At 39.7% G+C, this 20,686-nt stretch overlaps 1 protein-coding gene across 21 annotated transcripts; it reads right to left on the reverse strand.

Annotated features, from left to right (window-relative positions):
- Positions 1-192: 192 nt before the first annotated feature.
- Positions 193-18,890, reverse strand: zgc:112083 (uncharacterized protein LOC550461 homolog). Of its 21 annotated transcripts, none has more exons than XM_053646644.1 (14): positions 18,623-18,884; positions 17,839-17,973; positions 16,945-17,042; positions 15,858-16,237; positions 14,961-15,765; positions 14,709-14,865; positions 11,070-11,296; positions 10,832-10,943; positions 10,582-10,734; positions 9,198-9,272; positions 8,598-8,718; positions 8,357-8,495; positions 8,132-8,259; positions 193-773 (listed from the first exon to the last, which is right to left on the reverse strand). In XM_053646644.1, exons 5-14 carry the CDS (start codon positions 14,997-14,999, stop codon positions 380-382), a joined length of 1,545 nt encoding a protein of 514 aa, XP_053502619.1. In that variant the 5' UTR covers positions 15,000-15,765; positions 15,858-16,237; positions 16,945-17,042; positions 17,839-17,973; positions 18,623-18,884; the 3' UTR covers positions 193-379. The 21 variants fall into 21 exon arrangements, with proteins under 21 accessions (XP_053502619.1, XP_053502610.1, XP_053502615.1 ...); XM_053646635.1 differs by having other exon boundaries at positions 17,755-17,973; XM_053646640.1 differs by having other exon boundaries at positions 16,945-17,286; positions 17,755-17,973.
- Positions 18,891-20,686: the final 1,796 nt, after the last annotated feature.

Raw genomic sequence — 20,686 nt, forward strand, 5'->3', positions numbered from 1 at the left:
AATAAATAGTGATGTCAGCAAATGTAAACTGACTACATGTGAAATTTCTCTAAAACGGAAACGTTTGTTTACGAGTATAATAAACAACATGTAAAAACCTGTAAAAACAATGCATCAGCTCTCGGCTGAACCACCTGTGAAACGACTTAAAATGCAGATGGATGTATTGTAAACAGGAACATCTACAATCAGTATTAGTACCAGAGATTATTTCCAAGCTGAAAGATTAATTATTATAAAATCAAATTTAGCATAAATCCCAAACCGAACATTATTATGAAATCCCAGTGGTCGAAGACGACATGTTGTGATGTAAATCAGACGCAGTACATCAATAATGGTGCTTTGTAATGCAGCGTGTTATGTATATAATTTCTCCTCACACAACATCCATACCGAGCCCTCGAGCTACAGCAGCCAGCGCTCTCACTGCCCCCGACTCCATCCCAGAGTCTGCCGTGTTCTCTTGATCCCTGTTCATCTCGGTCACTGTGCTCAGTATACAGTACACTGATCCTCTGTCCTTTACCGCACCGTCGTCGTCATTCGCAAGCAGCGTAATGTCAGAGGAGGAGGAAGAAGAGGGGTAAGGAGATGGTGTGGGAACATCATGCATGCTCTCTGCTTGTAGCGCTGGTCTCTTAGCACTCGAGCCTGAGAGCTTGCGAGGGGTGCGTTTTTCTGCCATGTTCTTGATCAGCTCTTCTGTTACCTCAACAGTCTCAAAGCGAACCATGTTCAGGCGCAGGTAGCCGTCCTCATCTTCTTTATACCTGCTCGTCATAAACAGATTAGCAGCCAAAGGGCAAAATTACAACAAGATTTAATTCTACATAAAGATTACACAATGTGTAGAGGAAGGGGATGTTTTATTTAATATTTTTATTCAAAAGTGAATATTCAGTATAAAGGTGCATCTCGAAAAATTTTTATATCATGGAACTGTCATATAATCTAGATTCATTACACAAAGTAAAATATTTCAAGCCTTTTTTTTTGTTTTAATCTCGATGAAGTTTACAGTTTACAGCTCATAGAAAAAAAAAATCCAGTATCTCAAAATATTAGAATAAAGAATTTATAATACAGAAATGTCGACCTGAGAAGAGCTCTAATCAGCTAATTAACTCAAAACACCTGCAAAGGTTTCCTGAGCCTTTATTCTCTCAGTCTGGTTCAGTACACACAACCACAATCATGGGGAAGATGAAAGTAAATGTTGCATTTCATTTGGAAATCAAGGTCCCAGAGTCTGGAGGAAGAGTGGAGAGGAACAGAATGCAAGCTGCTTGAAGTCCAGTGTGAAGTTTCCACAGTCAGTGATGGTTTTGGGTGCCATGTCATCTGCTGGTGTTGGTCCACTGTGTTTTCTCAAGTCGAGAGGTAATGCAGAGTCTACCAGGAGATTTTAGAGCACTTCATGCTTCCATCTGCTGACGAGCTTTATAGAGATGCTGATTTCCTTTTCCCGCAGGACTCTGCACCTGTCCACAGTGCCAAAACTACTAGTAACTGGTTTGCTGACCATGGTATTACTGTGCTTGATTGGCCAGCCAACTCGCCTGACCTGAACCCCATAGAGAATCTCTGAGAGACACCAGACCCAACAATACAGACGAGCTGAAGGCTGCTATCAAAGCAACCAGGGCTTCCAGAACACCTCAGCAGTGCCACAGGCTGATCGCCTCCATGCCACACCGCATTGATGCAGTAATTTGTGAAATAGGATTAAAGCCCTGACCAAGTACTGAGTGCAGAAATGAACATACTTTTCAGCAGGTCGACATTTCTGTATTATAAATTCTTTATTCTAATATTTTGAGATACTGGATTTTTGATTTCCATGAGCTGTAAACTGTAATCATCAAGATTAAAACAAAAAAAGGCTTGAATTATTTCACTTTATCTGTAATAAATCAAGAATATATGAAAGTTCCACTTTTTGAATTAAAATTACAGGAAAAAACAAACTTTTCCACGATATTCACATTTGTTTAGATGCACCTGTACTAGGAGTCATCAGCTGGCAGACCATGGTCCAGATGCAGACCCAGCATTTCAGTGTATCCGAGTATTTCAGTGGCGCAAGACATGTAATTAAAAAAACTAAAGAAATAAAACAAAAATACTATATCAGAGCTGATAAACTGATAATCCATAGTTCAGTGACCTTAGTTGTTTTTAAAATACAAGTCAGCTTCTCTGTTGCGACTTATCTTGTCTAATTGGCTTATTACCTAATGTGTTTATGTCGACTATTTAGCTGAATACAGCTAATCAGACCAGAGGATAGATACAGGGCTATCTCAATGACTGTACACACACACACACGCATATATCTTATATAAAGATAATGACTCTTTATTGATCACATATACATTACATACAGCACAGTGAAATTCTTTTCTTCGCATAACCCAGCATGATAGGAAGTTGGGGTCAGAGTGCAGGGTCAGCCATGATACAGCACCCCTGGAGCAGAGAGGGTTAAGGGCCTTGTTCAGGGGCCCAACAGTGGCAGCTTAGCAGTCCACTAATATTGGCACTCTTTGTAAATATGAGCAAAGAAGGCTGTGAAAATTGTCTTTATTGTTTAACCTTTTGATCTTTTGTTAACCCCCCCCCACAAAAATACACTTAAAAATAATTGTTGCACACCTATATTTAACAAAGATTTTTTTTTTGATAAACCTGTGTTTTGTTTGCAATTGTTTAATATCCATGAGAGCAGAGTATTTTTGTGATTGTTTTTAACAAAATATCAAAAGGTTAAACAATAAAGACAATTTTTCACAGCCTTCTTTGCTCATATTTACCAAGGGTGCCAATATTAGTGGACTGCTAAGCTGCCACTGTTGGGCCCCTGAGCAAGGCCCTTAACCCTCTCTGCTCCAGGGGTGCTGTATCATGGCTGACCCTGGACTCTGACCCCAACTTCCTACACACACACACAAACACATAAAACTCATGTGAAAAAAAATAAGTACACCCCATGGAAACTGTTGCTTTTTTGTCATATTTGGATAAGCAAACAATTGATCATCTTTGAAACAGTGCCTATTAATGAAGATGATGTACTTGAAAACCACAAGGAAAATGAGCTTTTACAATAATTTATTTAACAGAAATATCAATAGATACGTTGCAACAATAGATATTCGTCTGTGGAAAAAGTAAGTCCATCTGCACTCCCTAAGCAGGTTTTAATCACTGGCACCCAATCCTGAACACCTGATTCTAATTTGATGGATTTGAAGGTGTGATTAATGTAGGAGTGTACTTACTTACTTTATTTATTTATTTATTTATTTATTTTTTACATGTGACTGATCTGTTTTTTTTGTTGTTGTTAATTTAAATTGTGAAAATTACTACAAAATGTCAGTTTTATGTGTCATTTGATAGTGTATCACCTTTATTAATAGGCACTGTTTCAAAGAGGATCAAATGTTTGCTCATCCAAATACATCAAAAAACTAAATTTCCATGGGGTGTACTTTTTTTTTTTTTTTTCCACATGACACACACACACACACACACACACACACACACACACACACACACACACAGAGGTGCTTGAAGGTTTATGAACCCTTTAGAATGGTCTGTATTTCTGCATAAATATGACCTAAAACAACATAAAACTTTCACACAAGTCCTAGAAGTAAATAAAGAGAACCCAATTAAACAAATGAGACAAAAATATTATACTTGCTCATGTATTTATTGAGGAAAATGATAAAATATTAAATACACGTGCATGGCAAAAGCATGTGAACCTTTGCTTTCAGTATCTGGTGTGACCCCCTTGTGCAGCAATAACTGCAACTAAACGTAACTGTTGATCAGTCCTGCACATCGGCTTGGAGGAATTTTATCCCGTTCCTCAGTACAGAACAGCTTCAACTCTGGGATGTTGGTGTGTTTCCTCATATGAACTGCTTGCTTCAGGTCCTTCCACAACATTTCTATGGGATTAAGGTCAGGACTTTGACTTGGCCATTTCAAAACATTCACTTTATTCTTCTTTAAGCATTCTCTGGTAGAACGACTTGTGTGTTTAGGGTCATTGTCTTGCTGCATGACCCAATTTCTCTTGAGATTCAGTTCACGGACAAATATCCTGACATTTTCCTTTATAATTCACTGGTATAATTCAGAATTCATTGTTTCATCAATGATGGCAAGTCGTCCTGGTCCAGATGCAGTAAAACAGACCCTAACTATGATACTACCACCACCATGTTTCACAGATGGGATAAGGTTCTTATGCTGTAATGCAGTGTTTTCTTTTCTCCAAATATATCCCCTCTCATTAAACCAAAAGTTCTATTTTGGGCTCATCAATCCACAAAATATTGTTCCAGTAGCCTTCTGACTTGCCACATGATCTTTAGCAAACTGCAGATGGGCAGCAATGTTCTTTTTGGAGAGCAGTGACTTTCTCCTTGTAACCCTGCCATGCACACCATGGCTCCTTTGTGACTGCGTGGACTATTACACGTCTTGCTGTTGGAGTGATCTTTGTTGGTCTTCACTCCTGGGGAAGGTAACAATGGTCTTGAATTTCCTCCATTTGTACACAGTCTGTCTGACTGTGGATTGGTGGAGTCCAAACTCTTTAGAAATGGTTTTGTAACCTTTTCCAGCCTGATGAGCTTCAACAACTCTTTCTGAGGTCCTTAGAAATCTCCTTGGCATCATACACTTTCACAAACATGTTGTGAAGATTTCACTTTAACAGATACTTGTTCTTGAAATAAAACAGGGCACTCACTCACACCTGATTGTCATCCCATTGACTGAAAACACCTGACTAATTTCACTGTCAAATTAACTGCTAGTCCTTGAGGTTCACATACTTTTTGCCACTCACAGATATGCAATCCCGGATCATTTTCCTCAATAATTTAATGACCAAGCATAATATTTTTGTCGCATTTGTTTAATTGGGTTCTCTTTGTCTACTTTTAGCACTTTTGTGAAAATTTGATGATGTTTTAGGTCGTATTCATGCAGATGTGTATAAATTTTTAACTTTCAAGCACCACTGTATAAATAAATAAATATTATATATATTTTGTATACACACACACACACACACACACACACACACACACACACACACACAGTCATTGTGTTAGCCCCATCAGCTAAATAGTTGACACACACATATACAAACACCATTCACTTTAATAGGAACACTTGTACATTTACTCATTTATGCAGGTTATCCAGTCAGCCAATCATGTGGTGGCAGCACAATGCATAAAATCATGCAGATACAGGTCAAGAGCTTCAGTTAATGTTCATATCAAACATTAGACTGGGGGAAAGTAAGATCTCTCTGCCTTTGATTGTGGCATGGTCCGAGTCTGGTTGTACTGAAACTATCGTGATTCCGTGAATGTCAACACAACTTGCTCTAGGGTCCGCAGTTTTTCGGGAAATAAAGCATGTGTTTTAGCTGACGACGACATAATTAGTTTCCACTAGACATGTGTACCATGTGTTTCAGGGGAACGTTGTGGGACGCAGAACCTTCCCCTGAGAATAATAGCACCAAAACTATGAAAACAAAAACAAAGAACATGGCGAGTCGCATTATATTCTCCATGTTGTGATGACGTAAGGTGAACGCAAACATTCCAGGGTTCGATAGAATCACGTGAGTCTGAAACCAGACCAATGCTGCGGGTGGAACTGAGAACAATTGTCTCAGGGAGTTATTCCTCGCCACCTTCGCCTCTTGGCTTCCTCATTAGGGATAAATTCATACGTTTAAAATATAGATCCTGTGTTTATATGTTTCTGCAAAACTGCTTTGGGACAATGTCCATTGTTAAAATCGTTATACAAATAAAACGGAATTGAATTGAATAAATCGCACTCTGATTCAGACTGCAGCAAATGTGCCGTGTGAAAACCACAGACTTACTACAGACTTCCTGTCAGCTCAGACCAGTCTCATCATTCTCCTCTGATCTCGCTCATCAACAAGGTGTTTCGGCCTGCAGACCCTCTGCACACAGGATGGGTTTTTGTTCTTCACACCATTCTATGTAAACTCTAGAGACTGTTGTGTGTGCAGTGCAATTGTTAACTCCACCCGTTCAGAATGAGCCAATCTTAGATTTTAAGTTATATCTCCACAAATTATCTTCAGGAATTGTGTTCTGTCATTTTCCCCCCAAGATATTAGTTGACCCTGGTATCTCCCCTATTATTTATATGAATGCATTTTATACAAATTATTTGATGATAAATAAAAGGCTATGGTTGGTGGTCATTGACAGTTTTGCACATGAGCGTTTAGCCTCATCAAAGCGCAGGCATTTTCCAACACAGGCCTGAAGCTCTTCACAGTTCCGTAGCAAAGCCTTGACTTGTTCTGCTGTAAACTGTTCTAACAGACCCTCAGCAGGGAGTTTTCCAGTTTTCCATTATGTTGCTTATTTTGTCGTCTAAGCTAGCTTGCTGTTCTGATTAAAAAAAACAACAACATTTATCCAACACCTATCACCAGTGTGAAAAACTAATTGCCACCTTAAACTTAAAATCTGGTTGTGCCACCTTTAGCAGGAATAACTGCAACCAAATGCTTCTGATAACTGGAGAGCAGTCTTTCACTTACTTCTAGGACTAGGACTTACTCCTATGCTTTGTATCATTGTCTTGCCATTCTCATTTTAGTATTTCCTGGTAGAGAGCAGAATTCATGTTTCCCGCAATTATTGCAAGTTGGCCAGGTCCTGAAGCAGTAAAGCAGCCCCACACCATCACACTTCCACCACCATGCTTGACTGTAGGTATGATGTACTTTTTGTGGAATTCAGTGTTTGGTTTATGCCAGTTGTAACAGGATCCCGGTCTTCCAAACAGTTCCACTTTCAACTCATCAATCCACAGAACATTCTCCCAAAAGGTTTGAGGATCATCAAGGTGTGTTTTGGCAAAATTCAGTACAGCCTTTATGTTCTTTTCTGTTAGCAGTGGTTTCGTAACCCTTCCCAGACTGATGTATTTCAAATCACCTTCTTCCTCATCATTTCTGGAATTTCTTTCAACTTTGGTATAGTGTATTACTGGGTAAGATCTTTTAACCAACGTCATGCTGTTGAAAAAGTTCTATTTAAGTGTTGATTAGATTGAACAGGGTTTGCAGTAATCAGGCCTGGTTGCGTCTAGTCCAGCTGAACCCCATTATGAATGCAGTTTCATAGATTTGGGGAATTAGTAACTATGGGGACAAATACATTTTCACACAGACCCAGTTGGTACTGGATAACTTTTTAGCTTCAATAAATAACATTATCATTTAAAAACTGTATTTTGTGTTTACTCAGGTTTCCTTTGTTTTATCTTAGATTTTGTTTTCATTTCTGAAACCTTTTAGTGTGAGATATACACAAAAATAGAAGAACTCATCTCCACAGCACTGTACCTAGCAAACCAATGTGAGTGAAGGAAGTGATGGAATAAACCGAGGCAGCCAACAAACACCTCCTCAATTTCATAACAATCTTCTATTTACTGTATGACCTTATCTCACGCTCGAAGTACCTCGGGAAGGTTAGCCAGTCTCTCCTTGTTAAACCAACTCCACCAACGGCATGATCAGAGCATAAAAGAGCACTTCTCTATTCAGATGGGTTCAGAACCTTCTGCAGGTGTGAGCTAGATGAAAATTATGGTAGAGCAGCAGATGGTTGTTTTGTGGTTAAAACAGATTGTGTTGCGGGAAATGTTCACTGCTGTTTACCAGAATATTTCAAGCTGGTACAATACATCAGTATGTCAGCTAGCTAGCACACGGGAGCTCGTTCGGTCATGATTCAAAGCTCGAACATCTTTCCCTGACAATGGTCAAATTAACATACTTACCCAAAATTATGACTACAATTTGCATTTTACTTATTAATTAACAATACTGTGTACTTTGCATGTGTGCACTCCCAGCATTAAGAATGACCAATATGGGTGGCTGAGAGGCCTACTGTCTGATCAAGAGTGTGTACTGATTATGCTTTGACCTACTGTGCAAACCCAAGTCATGATGGCGGCCTTCAATACAAACAAATTTAGGCAAACAACTGAGTCAACCAACAATTTGACCAAATGTGCAGCATACCTGAAGCGGGAATGTCCCGATGGCCATTTGAGCTGATGTTTCTTTCTCAGATGAAGGGTCAGGGTGTAACACCAGGAAAAGTTCTTCTCACACAGATGACATTTATACCTGGACACCATGTTCCCCTGCTGGAACAGTAATAACACACAGAGTTTAAAAGACTAAACTTCGGGCATGGCAGAAAACTTTGGCAATGTGAGCATATGGCACCCCCTGCTGGCTGACCTCGTGTACTCTTTTATAATGTTGTTTCATGGTGTGAGCCATGCGAGAAGAGTAACCGCAACCCTCCACGGCGCAGTGGTAAGCTGCTCCTTCGTTGTGGGTCTCCATGTGCTTCCGCAGATCATGCTGATTCTTGAAGCTGAAGCGCAAAAGTACATTTTTCACTCCAGTCCTGCTCTTTTTCTAATTTGATAGAATTAGAAATGGAGGGTGTGGGAATACGCTGAGCGTGATTCGCTACCTGCTCTCGCAGAAGTCACAGGGGAACGGGCGCTCGTCACAGTGGCGGAATTTGATGTGGATCTTCAGGGTGGAGAGGGACGTACACGTCATGTCACAGAGTGGGCACTTTATGTGATTCACTGAAAAAGTAACAAAATGGACAAAGGTTCATATAAGGAATGCTCTTATAAATTCTTTTTTTTATTATTTCACTGAAATGCTTTAATACAATGGTTCTCATTTCTGTTTCTGGAGTAACCCTGCTACACAATTTAGCATTTCCGTCTACTATTATCCAAACAGGCAAAAACATAACACTTACATATGATTACACAACACTGCTGCAATACCAAGGAGGCTATAATAACAGCAGGGGATAATTACATCCCCATTTTTGTATATTTTAGTACTTAAGCGTGTACTGACTTGCCATGTTCAATCATCAGGTTAATCTATGTGCTTGGAAGCACCATTGTTTAATCTCTAGGTTTAATGCAATACCATATTTCTACGAAAGACATCTCCAAAACCCCATAGGCCTATATTCTTTTACTTCAATCGCTGAGGAAGATATCAAAACATGATATAAACAGAAGGGTGGCGTGCCCTGGGAACACACCGTGCTGCCGAACGTGGTCTCTCAGCAGTCTCTCATTAGCAAAGCCTTTGTCACAATGGGCACATGTAAGCGAATCTGAAACGGATCGAGATTACTGAGCAACCAGAACATCAGTATCAATATAACAAACTTTAAGAAAAAACATATTTACAGCACTTAGAACCTGTCTGTCTATGCCCCACTAACTCCATACTACTTTGGACTGTAATCATTATAGTTAGAAAATCTTAGTATTTTTACATTGATTTGAACATTTGAACATGCTTGAAACATCATTTCCCATGAATCAATCTTTATAGATTAGAAAAATGTACATTACGGTCCCATTTCATTCACACCTGTGAAATCTTTGGAATATTCCCTAAATCACATGTTCAAGAGATTTCATCATATGAATTTCCTGAAGATCATGGGAAGAAGAAAAGTAATTTCTCTCATTCATTTTTCTTTAAAAAAAAAAAAAAAACCAACAAAACTTATTTTAACTGATATTGTGAAATTGACTGACGAGTTTCTTTCAACCCTGTTATTTGTTTAAGAGCAAAATGCAGTAACCGACAGCAAAGAAACTTTGTAAAAATGAGATAGTGACTACATTTAAATGGACAGCAGTAATCTAATTATTGACCTTATTCTGAATAAGACAATATTGTGATTAAGGTGTTTACATGAGTCGCTTTTAGAATATTCCTTTCATGTTATACTCCCGTTTTATATGTTATAGTACATAGATTGAACAACGGTACGTCATTACGTCCACGCCACGCCGTCCGACGTTCCCTCCAGAATTTCACGTATCGACATACAGTCTGCTGCGTCCCAAACCACATACTTACCTACTCTATAGTAGCCGAAATACATGTATACTATACTATATAGTAGGGAAGTACGCGGTTTCGGACACAGCCTTGCTCTCTTGTTTGTCGTCAAACAGTTGAGCACTGCCGTGTGTGTGTACGTGTCCTGTCGCAAAACGTGTCAAAATTCCCACACAACGTTAATAGTGTGATTAAGGTGTGTATGTGTCTGTAATGCAAGTCGATAATGCGACTAAAACAGGAATACTCCACATGTCTTAATTCAATTTGTGTTTACTTCAAGTATGACTTTAGCCGGATTAAGGTCATCAATAATCACTGTTTACATGCTAGTTTCGTCTTAATTGGGTTAATATCAGATTATTGTTGTCCATGTAAACATACTGATTGTTGCCTTAGGTGGGATACCACCTTACTGGATTGGTTAAATGCACGCTTTCTTAGATTCAATGGTGAAAATTATTATTATTATTATTATTATTATTATTATTATTATTATGATGTTAATTTTGAAGAGTTACAAGGGCTAAATTGTGAAATCGCCTGTGTACTATGTAATTACTGACCCTCTGGCTCGGCCTGTCTCTGAATGTGATCAAAGAACTTAGTGTTGCTGGAGAACATGCAGCCGCAGGTTGGGCAGGCCACCAGACGCTCCTGTGTGTGACTGCGCAGGTGCTCACGCAGCCGATACTTGATCTTAAAGAAGGCATCACAGCCTAGAATATACCGAACCACAATTAACTTCCAACAAGGCAAATGTCATTAAAATAATACTACCAGTGTTTATCTTTCAGATACGTGGATGCACATTACCTTTCCAGCCGCAGAAGAGAGCCTGCTGTTGATCAGGGAGCGGTTGTAACTCTGTGCAGTGTGCATGCATGTCCACATGGCGGTAAAACCACTCGGGATTGTTAAAAGAACTCTGCCGAAAGAGAAAAACAACAGATTTGCACGAGTATGTGACCACCTCTGCTGTTTATCCCACTGCACAACTCTTAATGAAAAGGATGAACAGGTGGTACGCCTGTTGAAGTTAACTCATACTAACGTCACAGTGTTCCCACTGACACGCGAATCCTTCAGAGATGTCTGTGATCAGGTTGTTGCTGTGCAGGTCCTGCGTGCAGCTGGGAAGCTCAGGGTGGGACTGGAGCAACTGAGTCCCGATGAACTTTAGTTTGCTGTGGAAATTATGGAAGTGCGCATGGGCAATGAGCTCATTAGGACTTCCCATAGCCAGGAACTCACAGCCCTGCCACAGACACTGATAATCATCTGAAAGAGAGAAAAGATCATGCAACACCATCACACGTTAAGCAAAAGGAGGAAATGCGTTCAGAGATTTTTCTGGCCAAGAACTTTAACTTCTTGGCTGAAATGGAAACATAGTGGGACAAAAAACAGAGCGCATAAAAATTGCTTTGTTTTTTTTATGATCTCAAATTTAAAAAAAAAAAAATCTAAATAACTAAAGTAAGCAGCTTGCTAATCCAGCACATTGGAATAGGTACTGTTGCACTCCTGTGAACACTTCATACATGTACAATAATGCGAAGCAGATAATTATTGCAGACTTGAAGCTTCACCCCCAGGATCTAGAGTGTCTATAAAATGTCTAATAGAAGGCGCATCCAAACACAAACAAGCACTCCGGGCCAGAAGTCCACTTTCCAAACAGGTTCTCTCAGCAACTTATACCAAGGCCATGACTAAATCCATTGTTTTTTATTTTTAATCATGTTCAACATATCTTCCAGGTTATTTGTGCAATTAAACAAAAATCTGCACTATTATAGTATCTCAAGCTCAAGTGGGAGACGTGCACCCATGAATTCTGCTCTCTTAAGGATGTATTGCTGATGGAGAAGTCATAAAAACATGATCCTAAACGTTATAAGGAACACCACGATAACGGCTGATTGATCGGATCTATAAAACGTAAGACAGGATGATGTAATATGTGGGTTGTAAATAAGAGCAAACACACGTTTCAGTATAAAGGGCTTCTGTTCTTAGCTGATTACTCCGTATCTGCTTACACGTTAACAACATTAAATTCAAGGGTACAAGGAAGGCATGCAAGAAGACTCTTCTCTGTTCTGGTACCTAGGTGGTGGAATTAACTTCCTCTAGATGTCCGAACAGACGTCAAACGACGTCTAAAGACTTATCTCTTCCTAAAACACTTAAGTTAGAACTTTTCATAAAAAAAAAAAAAAACCAATCTCTATTTCCTTACAGAGTTTTAAGACTGATTGTATTATTAGCCCGTGACCTAGTGAAGCAGTATCAGGATGTACTTATTGATGGAGACTTCAAAGCACTTTAAGTAAGTGGCGCTGCATAAGGGCGTCTGCCAAATGTCATAAATGTAAATACAATATCACTGGCTTTAAAAGTTACACCTTCAGGTGCATTGCAGGTGTCCCAGACTGCCTCTCTACTTGCTCGATCATACAATGAGCACTTTCAGCCAACGACTCTGTCTCCCGTGGCCATTTTGCATGTACTTAATAACAGTCTAATTGCAGGAATCCTGCATAATCTGGCATCGGTGAAAAAGTTGCTGGCACACACAGCCAAAACATCTAGCCAACTGTGGCGCTGTGGTCAGAAACGAAGCACTGATGACGCGCTAGAGGACGATTGAAAACGAATTTGCAAGGACACAAATGAGCTGTACACCTGCGAGAACGAACATCAAGAGGGTGTGTTGATGTGGCCACTAATGCAAGTGTTTAAACACCCAATAGCTCAGTTGTAGCAGTGCAACAATAAGAGCCAACGTTCCTGATTCATTAAGGACACAACGCTAATACACCACACACACCACCAAGTAAGTGTCACTGCTGTATTAAAATTAACCACCACCTAATAATAACCTCTTAATGTGATGCTCCTGTATTACTTCTACTGTAGATGGCATAAACAATGGCTGATAAACTGCACACAGAAACCGACAGGCTACAATCAGTTATTTTATACCAACACAGTGCATCTATAGTCAGGAATATAAGTATTTGGACAGTGACAAGTTTTCATTTTGCCACTATACACCATCACAATGGATTTGAAATGAAACAATTAAGATGTGATTGAAGTGTAGACTTTCAGCTTTAATTAAAGGAGTTTGGAAAAAAAATTCCCTAATGGTTAATTTTTGTTACAGTCCTTCCATTTTCACAGGCTCAAAGGTAATTGGACAATCGACTGATAAGCAGTTTCATGGCCAGGTGTGGCCCGTTTCCTCATTAATTCATGACAAATCAGGCTGACAACCCAACAAAAAAAAGAACACAAAAAGACCTGGAAGATAACGGAAGACAACTAACGCGTATGAATGCAGAATTCTTTCCTTGTTGAAGAAAAACCCCTTCACAACATCTAGCCGAGTCAAGAACACTCTGGAGGAGGTAGGCGTGTCGTTGTCAAAGTCTACGAACAAGAGACGCCTTCATGAATGCAAATACAGATGGTTTACCTCAAGATGCAAACCACTGGTAACACTGACTCAAGAACAGAAAGGCCAGATTAGACTTTGCTAAAAAAAAAAAAAAAAAACATCTTAAAAAAAAAAATACTTTTTTTTTTCCTTTGGACAGATTAAACCAAGATGAACTTGTACCAGAATGATAAGAAGAGTACGGAGAAGGAAAGGAAGGGGTCATGATCAGTACCACATCGTCTGTCAAACATGGTGGAGGAAGTGTTATGGCATAGGCATGTGTGGCTGCCAATGGAACTGGGTCACTGGTGTTTATTGAGGATGTGACTGCTGATAGAAGTAGCAGGATGAAGTGTATACAGCTATACTTTCTGCTGAGACTCAGTCAAATTCTGCAAAACTGATGACAGTGCTTCACAGTACAGATGGATAATGACCCAAAACATACTGCTAAAGCAACCAAGAGCTTGTTAAGGCAAAGAAACAGAATGTTTGTAAACGGCCGTGTCATTCACCTGACCTCAACCTAATTGAGCATGCTTTTCACTTACTGAGGACAAAACTGAAGGCAGAAAGGCTCACAAACAAGCAGCAACAGACGGTGGTTTCAGACTTCAGGCAGTCATTGCCTGCTAAGGATTTGCATCAAAATATTAAAAATAATCCTTATATTTATAATTATGTTAGTTTGTCCAGTTACTTTTGAGTCTGTGAAAATGAAGGGGACTATGTTAAAAAATGGCTGCAATTCTCAAAAGTTTAATGCAATATTTTTGTTAAAGTCTACACTTCCATCACAGCTTGACTGCTTCACTTCAAATCCATTGGGCTGGTGTACAGAGGCAAAATTATGAAAATTGTGTCCCTGTCCAAATACTTACATGGGGCGGTTGTGGCTCAGATAGTAGAGCGGGTTGTCCACTAATCGCAGGGTTGGCGGTTTGATTCCTGGCCCACATGACTCCACACACCGAAGTGTCCTTGGGCAAGACACTGAACCACAAGTTGCTCCCGATGGCAAGTTAGCACCTTGAATGGCAGCTCTGCTACCATTGGTGTGTGAATGTGTGTGTGAATGGGTGAATGAGACACAGTGTAAAGCGCTTTGGATATATATATAAGTATATAAGTGCAGACCATTTACCATTTAATTTACCATTTACTCATGGACCCGACAGTATACGGTAGGTTTATCTACCAAGAAGCACTTTCTGTGCCGTTTCTTGACTTCAAAGGACTTACCAAGCTCCTCCATGGTGTCCCCATCCCCAAGATGCTCCTTCAAATGTGATGACATGTGATCACTCAGCTCCTCCATACTCTTTCCCTTAAACGTACACGAAGCCCATTCGCACGTAATCATCATGTTGGAGAGATTTCTTTTCATCGCCATGATCCCCTAAAGAGGCATGAGGTAACTTAGTAATTAGGCAACTCAACAACTCAGATTTTCTAAGCATGGTACATTATATATGACCAAAAGTTTGAGAATACCTGACCATCACAGCCATATGTGCTTTTTGAACAACCCATTCCAGATTTAGTCGACTTTGCTGTTTTAATAACCTCCACTCTTCAGGGTAGGCTTTCCACTAGGTTTGGGGCTTTGCGCTCATTCAGCCACAAGAGCATTAGTGAGGTCAGACACTGATGTCGGGTGAAGAGGCCTGGTGCACAGTCAGCGTTCCAGTTCATCCCAAAGATGGAATGGATGGGAGATCTCCTGGGGAAAACTAAGGTTGCTGCTGGAAGTGGTATTAGTGAGGCCAGCAGGGGGCGCTCACCCTGTGGTCTGTGTGGGTCCTCATGCCCCAGTATAGTGATAGGGACACTATACTGTAAAAACAGCACCTTCTTTCGGATGAGACCTTAAACCGAGTTCCTGAATCTCTGTAGTCATTAAAAACCTCGGGACACTTGTCGTAAATGAGTAGGAATATAACCCCAGGTGTCCTGGCGAAATTCCCCCATTTGCCCTTCTTTATCATGGCCCCCTAATAATCCCCATCATCACTCTCTCCTCTACACTAACAGCTGGTGTGTGGTGGGCGTTCTGGTGCACTATGATTGCCGTCGCATCATCCAGGTGGATGCTACACACTAGTGGTGGCTGAGGAGCCCCCCCCCCCCCATTAGTTACAGTGAAGGGAAACCGTAATGCTCTTGTGTACGAAGATGTCTTATACAATTGTGTTCTTTAATACTTTGTGGAAATAGTTTGGGCAAGGCCTGCATATGGCTGTGTCATATGGTCAGGTGTCAACTTTTGGCCATAGGTTTTGTCCATCTGCTACAAAAACTAAAAGTAAAACAGAAATGAATGTGATGCCAGGCCACTGCATGGTACCAACACACAGTCACACTGAGGAAAATTTACTGTACCCAACCCACCTACTGGCATGGAGAAAACCAAAGAACCTGGAGGAAACCCACATGGATACGGGGAGAACTTGCACGGAAACTGTGAAGTAGCAATGCTACCCACTGTGCCACACCAGTCTAACTTTAAGTACAGAAATCAAACACAGTCACCAGGTGATATCAGTACCTAATCCGGACACATGTCTACTGCTGTGGCTCCCCTCACCCTCAAGACATGCCCGAGTCTTCCGGGTGCGCTACTTCTGCTTGGAGCTTTCTGTGCTCCTCACTCACCTTCTACTGTAGTGTGTGGATACTCTAAAGATTTCCACTTCCCCAAAACGATTTACGCTCAAGACTCGATCTTGCTTCCGTGGATAATCTCACCCGGATACAGTACATCTGACATTCTGAGTAAAAAACCCTGTGTGTTATGTAGGAAACGGGCTCAGACACCTTCAACGTCCGGACTACGCTTCTCTCACTTCAGAAATGGAAAGTGCAACCAATATTACACATTCATTTTAATGCATTAAACTAAATCTTGTTTTTTTTTGTTTTTGTCATCATCATCACCGCATTAAAACTAGGTGAAAATGAACACCAAGCGAGTCGCTCAGAGTTTTATAGGCAGTCTTGCCAAATGCGTGGTGTTCCTGTAGACTTTTAAACCGCCAGCATGTTTTATATCAGATATTTTTAACATACGACACAATGTCTAATAATAAAAGACAACAATAGGAGCTTATTTATGGAAACTGGCATATGTAATATGGCAGCATGGCATCTCCAGAGTCCCTCCAATCCTAAACTCGGGTTTCACACGTTCTCCCATTCAGTGTCTACGTGGGTTTCCTCCCACCTCTCAAAAACAGGCTAGTAAAAGGATCAGACATGCTAAATTACCCCTCGGTGAACCACAGAAGTGGGAACTCTGGACATGCAGGTACATCATGAACACAATGGCTTTCCTCACATTTTCTGACCTACTATTTAATTTACACACTTTCCTACAGATTAGCTTCTTCACTAACACCACTTAGTAATCAAAGTATATTAGTTTTTATTAATACTCTCCACTATATTTACTTGCTCTTACGTAAAAGTCTTTATTCACCTTCTACAGCTGTGGATGCTCGGAAGCTCAAGACTCCCCCTTGCTTCAGTGGATAATCTCAGCTGGATACAGTGAACTTAAGTACCTAAGAACTGCTGCTGTAATTCAAAATGTGTTCACACTGAGCATCATTTCACCACAGTTAGTACTGCTTGACTTTATAATGTACAGTTGTGTAAGAGGAAGAAGTTAGAATCCCACTCTTTGGGGTCAGCCAGAAGAGGTTGGCGTCCGTTCTCAAGGTTTCTTCCTCATTCATATCTCCATACTTAAATAGAAATCTACATCCGGGTTCTCTACATCCAGAACTGAGCTAGAGGTTTATTCTGTGCATTATAACCGCTAAAAACAAGCCAAACATGTTTATGTTGATTATATTCACCACATCGACATGTTACAGCTCTGGTTAATATAACATACTCTTTCACAGATCAAATTAAATACGCCAGTGTTGTTGTTATTGTTGGTTTTTTTTTTTTTAGTTTACTGGCCGGAACTGTTGGTTCTGCTTAGTTCACTGCTAAAAGTCTAACTGTATATTACCCGACTAGACAGATTAGATACTTACCGGTACCGCTGAGTTATATAAAATAAAATAAAAAATAAAATAAAAAATAAAATAAAAAATAAAAACAAAGATTTTGGAATGTTCTCTATTGTACGGACCGAACAGAGCAACTCAAATCTTGTGTACACTGTCACAGCTCCCTTAAAACTGAGTTTAGGCGCGGGATTATGGCTGAATCTCAATTCCCCCCCGAATTCGATAAGTAGTGCACTATGTAGAGTATATATGTCATTATTGTCTACCTCATAGCGATTTGGGAAAGGGATTGGGTTTTCGGTCGCAGGTTGATTGCGTCATCGGCCAGAAAACAAAATAAGAGTCCTCACTAGCACTTTGGTTTATAGAAGAGAAAAGGTTTAGAGACGATACAGCAGGGTTTCCCCTGGTGTTTGGCTTCGGCATCGCCATCTTGTGAGGGAACGTGTGGTGTTGGTTTTGCCTTGAGTGCCACGTTTGCGGTGCTAAGTAAATAAAGAAGAAATACAGGATTGAAAATAATAACAATCTAAGTCAGTTAAATGCAAGTTATACGCACTCAGATTCCCAAACCCCAACCCTGGTCCTGTAGCACCTCTCCTCCTGCATGTTAGTGTTTTCTCTATTATTATTATTGTTTTATATTTTTTATTCTTACCTTTAATAGTCAATTTTTATCCTGTAATTTGACACATTTTATCCTTCTTTTTTCTATTATTCTTTATATAGTAAATTTATTTTGTCCTTAATTTGTACATTAATGTACATTGTTTGCACTACTTTTATTTTATTTCTATTTTTTTTACTTCTTTCTATTAATATTTTATTCAGCTTTTGTTCTATTTTGTCTTTTATGTTCTTTCTCTTGCGTTTACACTACCTTTCCCTTGTACTTGCTTTGGCAATACAAATGTACAATTGTGTATCATGCCAATAAAGCACGAAAACTGAAACTGTTTTCCTGCGCTAACACACCCACTTCAACTCAGGAAGGACAGGTAATTAGCTGATTAGTTGAATCAGGTGTGTGAGAGCAGGCAACACACTATAACATGCAGGACTTGGAGTACTCCAGGACTGTAGATGGAAACCTGTTGTGTTTTAGTAGCCTATTTCATCCACTTTCTTACCTACCTGTCTGTTTTTAGTCAAAAGGTAGTCTAGGGTACATTTACTTGTAGTCTTAAGTAGTTTTAGTATTAAGAGTACATAACCTGCAGCCTCGCCCCGTTCTGCAGGCTGCAGCACTGGAATAAAGTTGGTGTGATGTTCGATATTCGCGGATATGCGGAAATTAAGGGACCGTCTCTAAAGTTACATACGACATTGTTAAACACGTTTCTAACTTCAACAGCATTTGAAGGGAATGACTTACAGTCATATAACCAACTGTAAAGTGCTCATCTAGGTGTCAGCTATGATGCACACCTTTTAGATTTATGATACTTATTAAAATAAACTATTAAATCACATTTAAATTAGACATGAATTTCACTACGGAATGGGCTCATTAACCTTGACCCCCTTTATGCATTCGTGAAGGTTTTTTTTTTTTTGGTTCATGCATTGTAGGGTTAAATAACAGAAATCTAAAAGGTGTGCATTATACCTGACACCTAGATGAACACTTTCCAGTTGGTTGTGTGACTGTACATCAATCCCTTCAAATGCTATTGAAGTTAGAAACGTGTATAACAATGTCGTATGTAACTTTAGAGACGGTCCCTTAATTTCCGCACTTTCGCGAATATCGAACGTCCAACGTCAAACCAACTTTATTCCAGTAGCTGAAGCAGCTCTTCATGGAAGCATTAAGTGGAAGGCGGTATGAAATAGTACGTCAATAATTATAATAATTATTTTTGTCAGCACGAACGCAGCACATTAACGACCTTTAACTGATGTGCCCTTTAGAATCACCCTGATTAATTATCTATATAAAAAGCGCAAAATTAAAATTTTACAGAGGTGGAATATTTAAACTGACCACAAGATGTCATCGTTTTCAACATCTTCACAGGTGGCGCATACTATTTTTTAATGATAGGTGTATAATTAAATAAAATTCTCAGGTATTTTTGAACGTCAGAGGACAGAATAAATTTTTAGCAGCAATTTATGAGCAAAAATGATGTTAGTAAGCCATTGCAGTGGAACTACTTGATAGAAGTAGCACGAGTTAATTCATGTGACATCATATTAGGGGGTGTGGCCAGCATCAAACTGGAAGTTGACCCCTCAAAAAAGGTTGAGGTAGGAAAAATGACAAATGCTTTGGTTTGTAATAAGGTTATAAAATGCATATACAGGTGAATCTCAAAAAATTAGAATATTATGGAAAAGTTCATTTTTTTCTGTAATTTAATTAAAAAAGTGTAACTTTCATATATTCTAGATTCATTACACACAAAGTGAAATATTTCAATCCTTTTTTGTTTTTATCTTGATGATTACGGCTCACAGCTCATAGAAATCGAAAATCCAGTATCTCAAAATATTAGAATAAAGAATTTATAATACAGAAATGTCAACCTGAGAAGAGCTCTAATCAGCAAATTAACTTAAAAACACCTGCAAAGGTTTCCTGAGCTTTTATTCTCTCAGTCTGGTTCAGTACACACAACCACAATCATGGGGAAGATGAAAGTAAATGTTGCATTTCATTTGGAAATCAAGGTCCCAGAGTCTGGAAGAAGAGTGGAGAGGGACAGAATCCAAGCTGCTTGAAGTCCAGTGTGAAGTTTCCACAGTCAGTGATGGTTTTGGGTGCCATGTCATCTGCTGGTGTCGGTCCACTGTGTTTTCTCAAGTCGAGAGTCAATGCAGTGTCTACCCGGAGATTTTAGAGCACTTCATGCTTCCATCTGCTCATGAGCTCTATGGAGACGCTGATTTCCTTTTCCCGCAGGACTCTGCACCTGTCCACAGTGCCAAAACTACTAGTAACTGGTTTACTGACCATGGTGTTACTGTGCTTGATTGGCCAGCCAACTCGCCTGACCTGAACCCCATAGAGAATCTCTGAGAGACACCAGACTGAACAATACAGACGAGCTGAAGGCTGCTATTAAAGCAACCTGGACTTCCAGAACACCTCAGCAGTGCCACATGCTGATTACCTCCATGCCACGCCGCATTGATGCAGTAATTCATGCAAAAGGATTAAAGCCCTGACCAAGTATTTAGTGCATAAATGAA

Source organism: Ictalurus furcatus, chromosome 17, assembly GCF_023375685.1.
Source record: "Ictalurus furcatus strain D&B chromosome 17, Billie_1.0, whole genome shotgun sequence".
Taxonomy (NCBI): domain Eukaryota; kingdom Metazoa; phylum Chordata; class Actinopteri; order Siluriformes; family Ictaluridae; genus Ictalurus; species Ictalurus furcatus.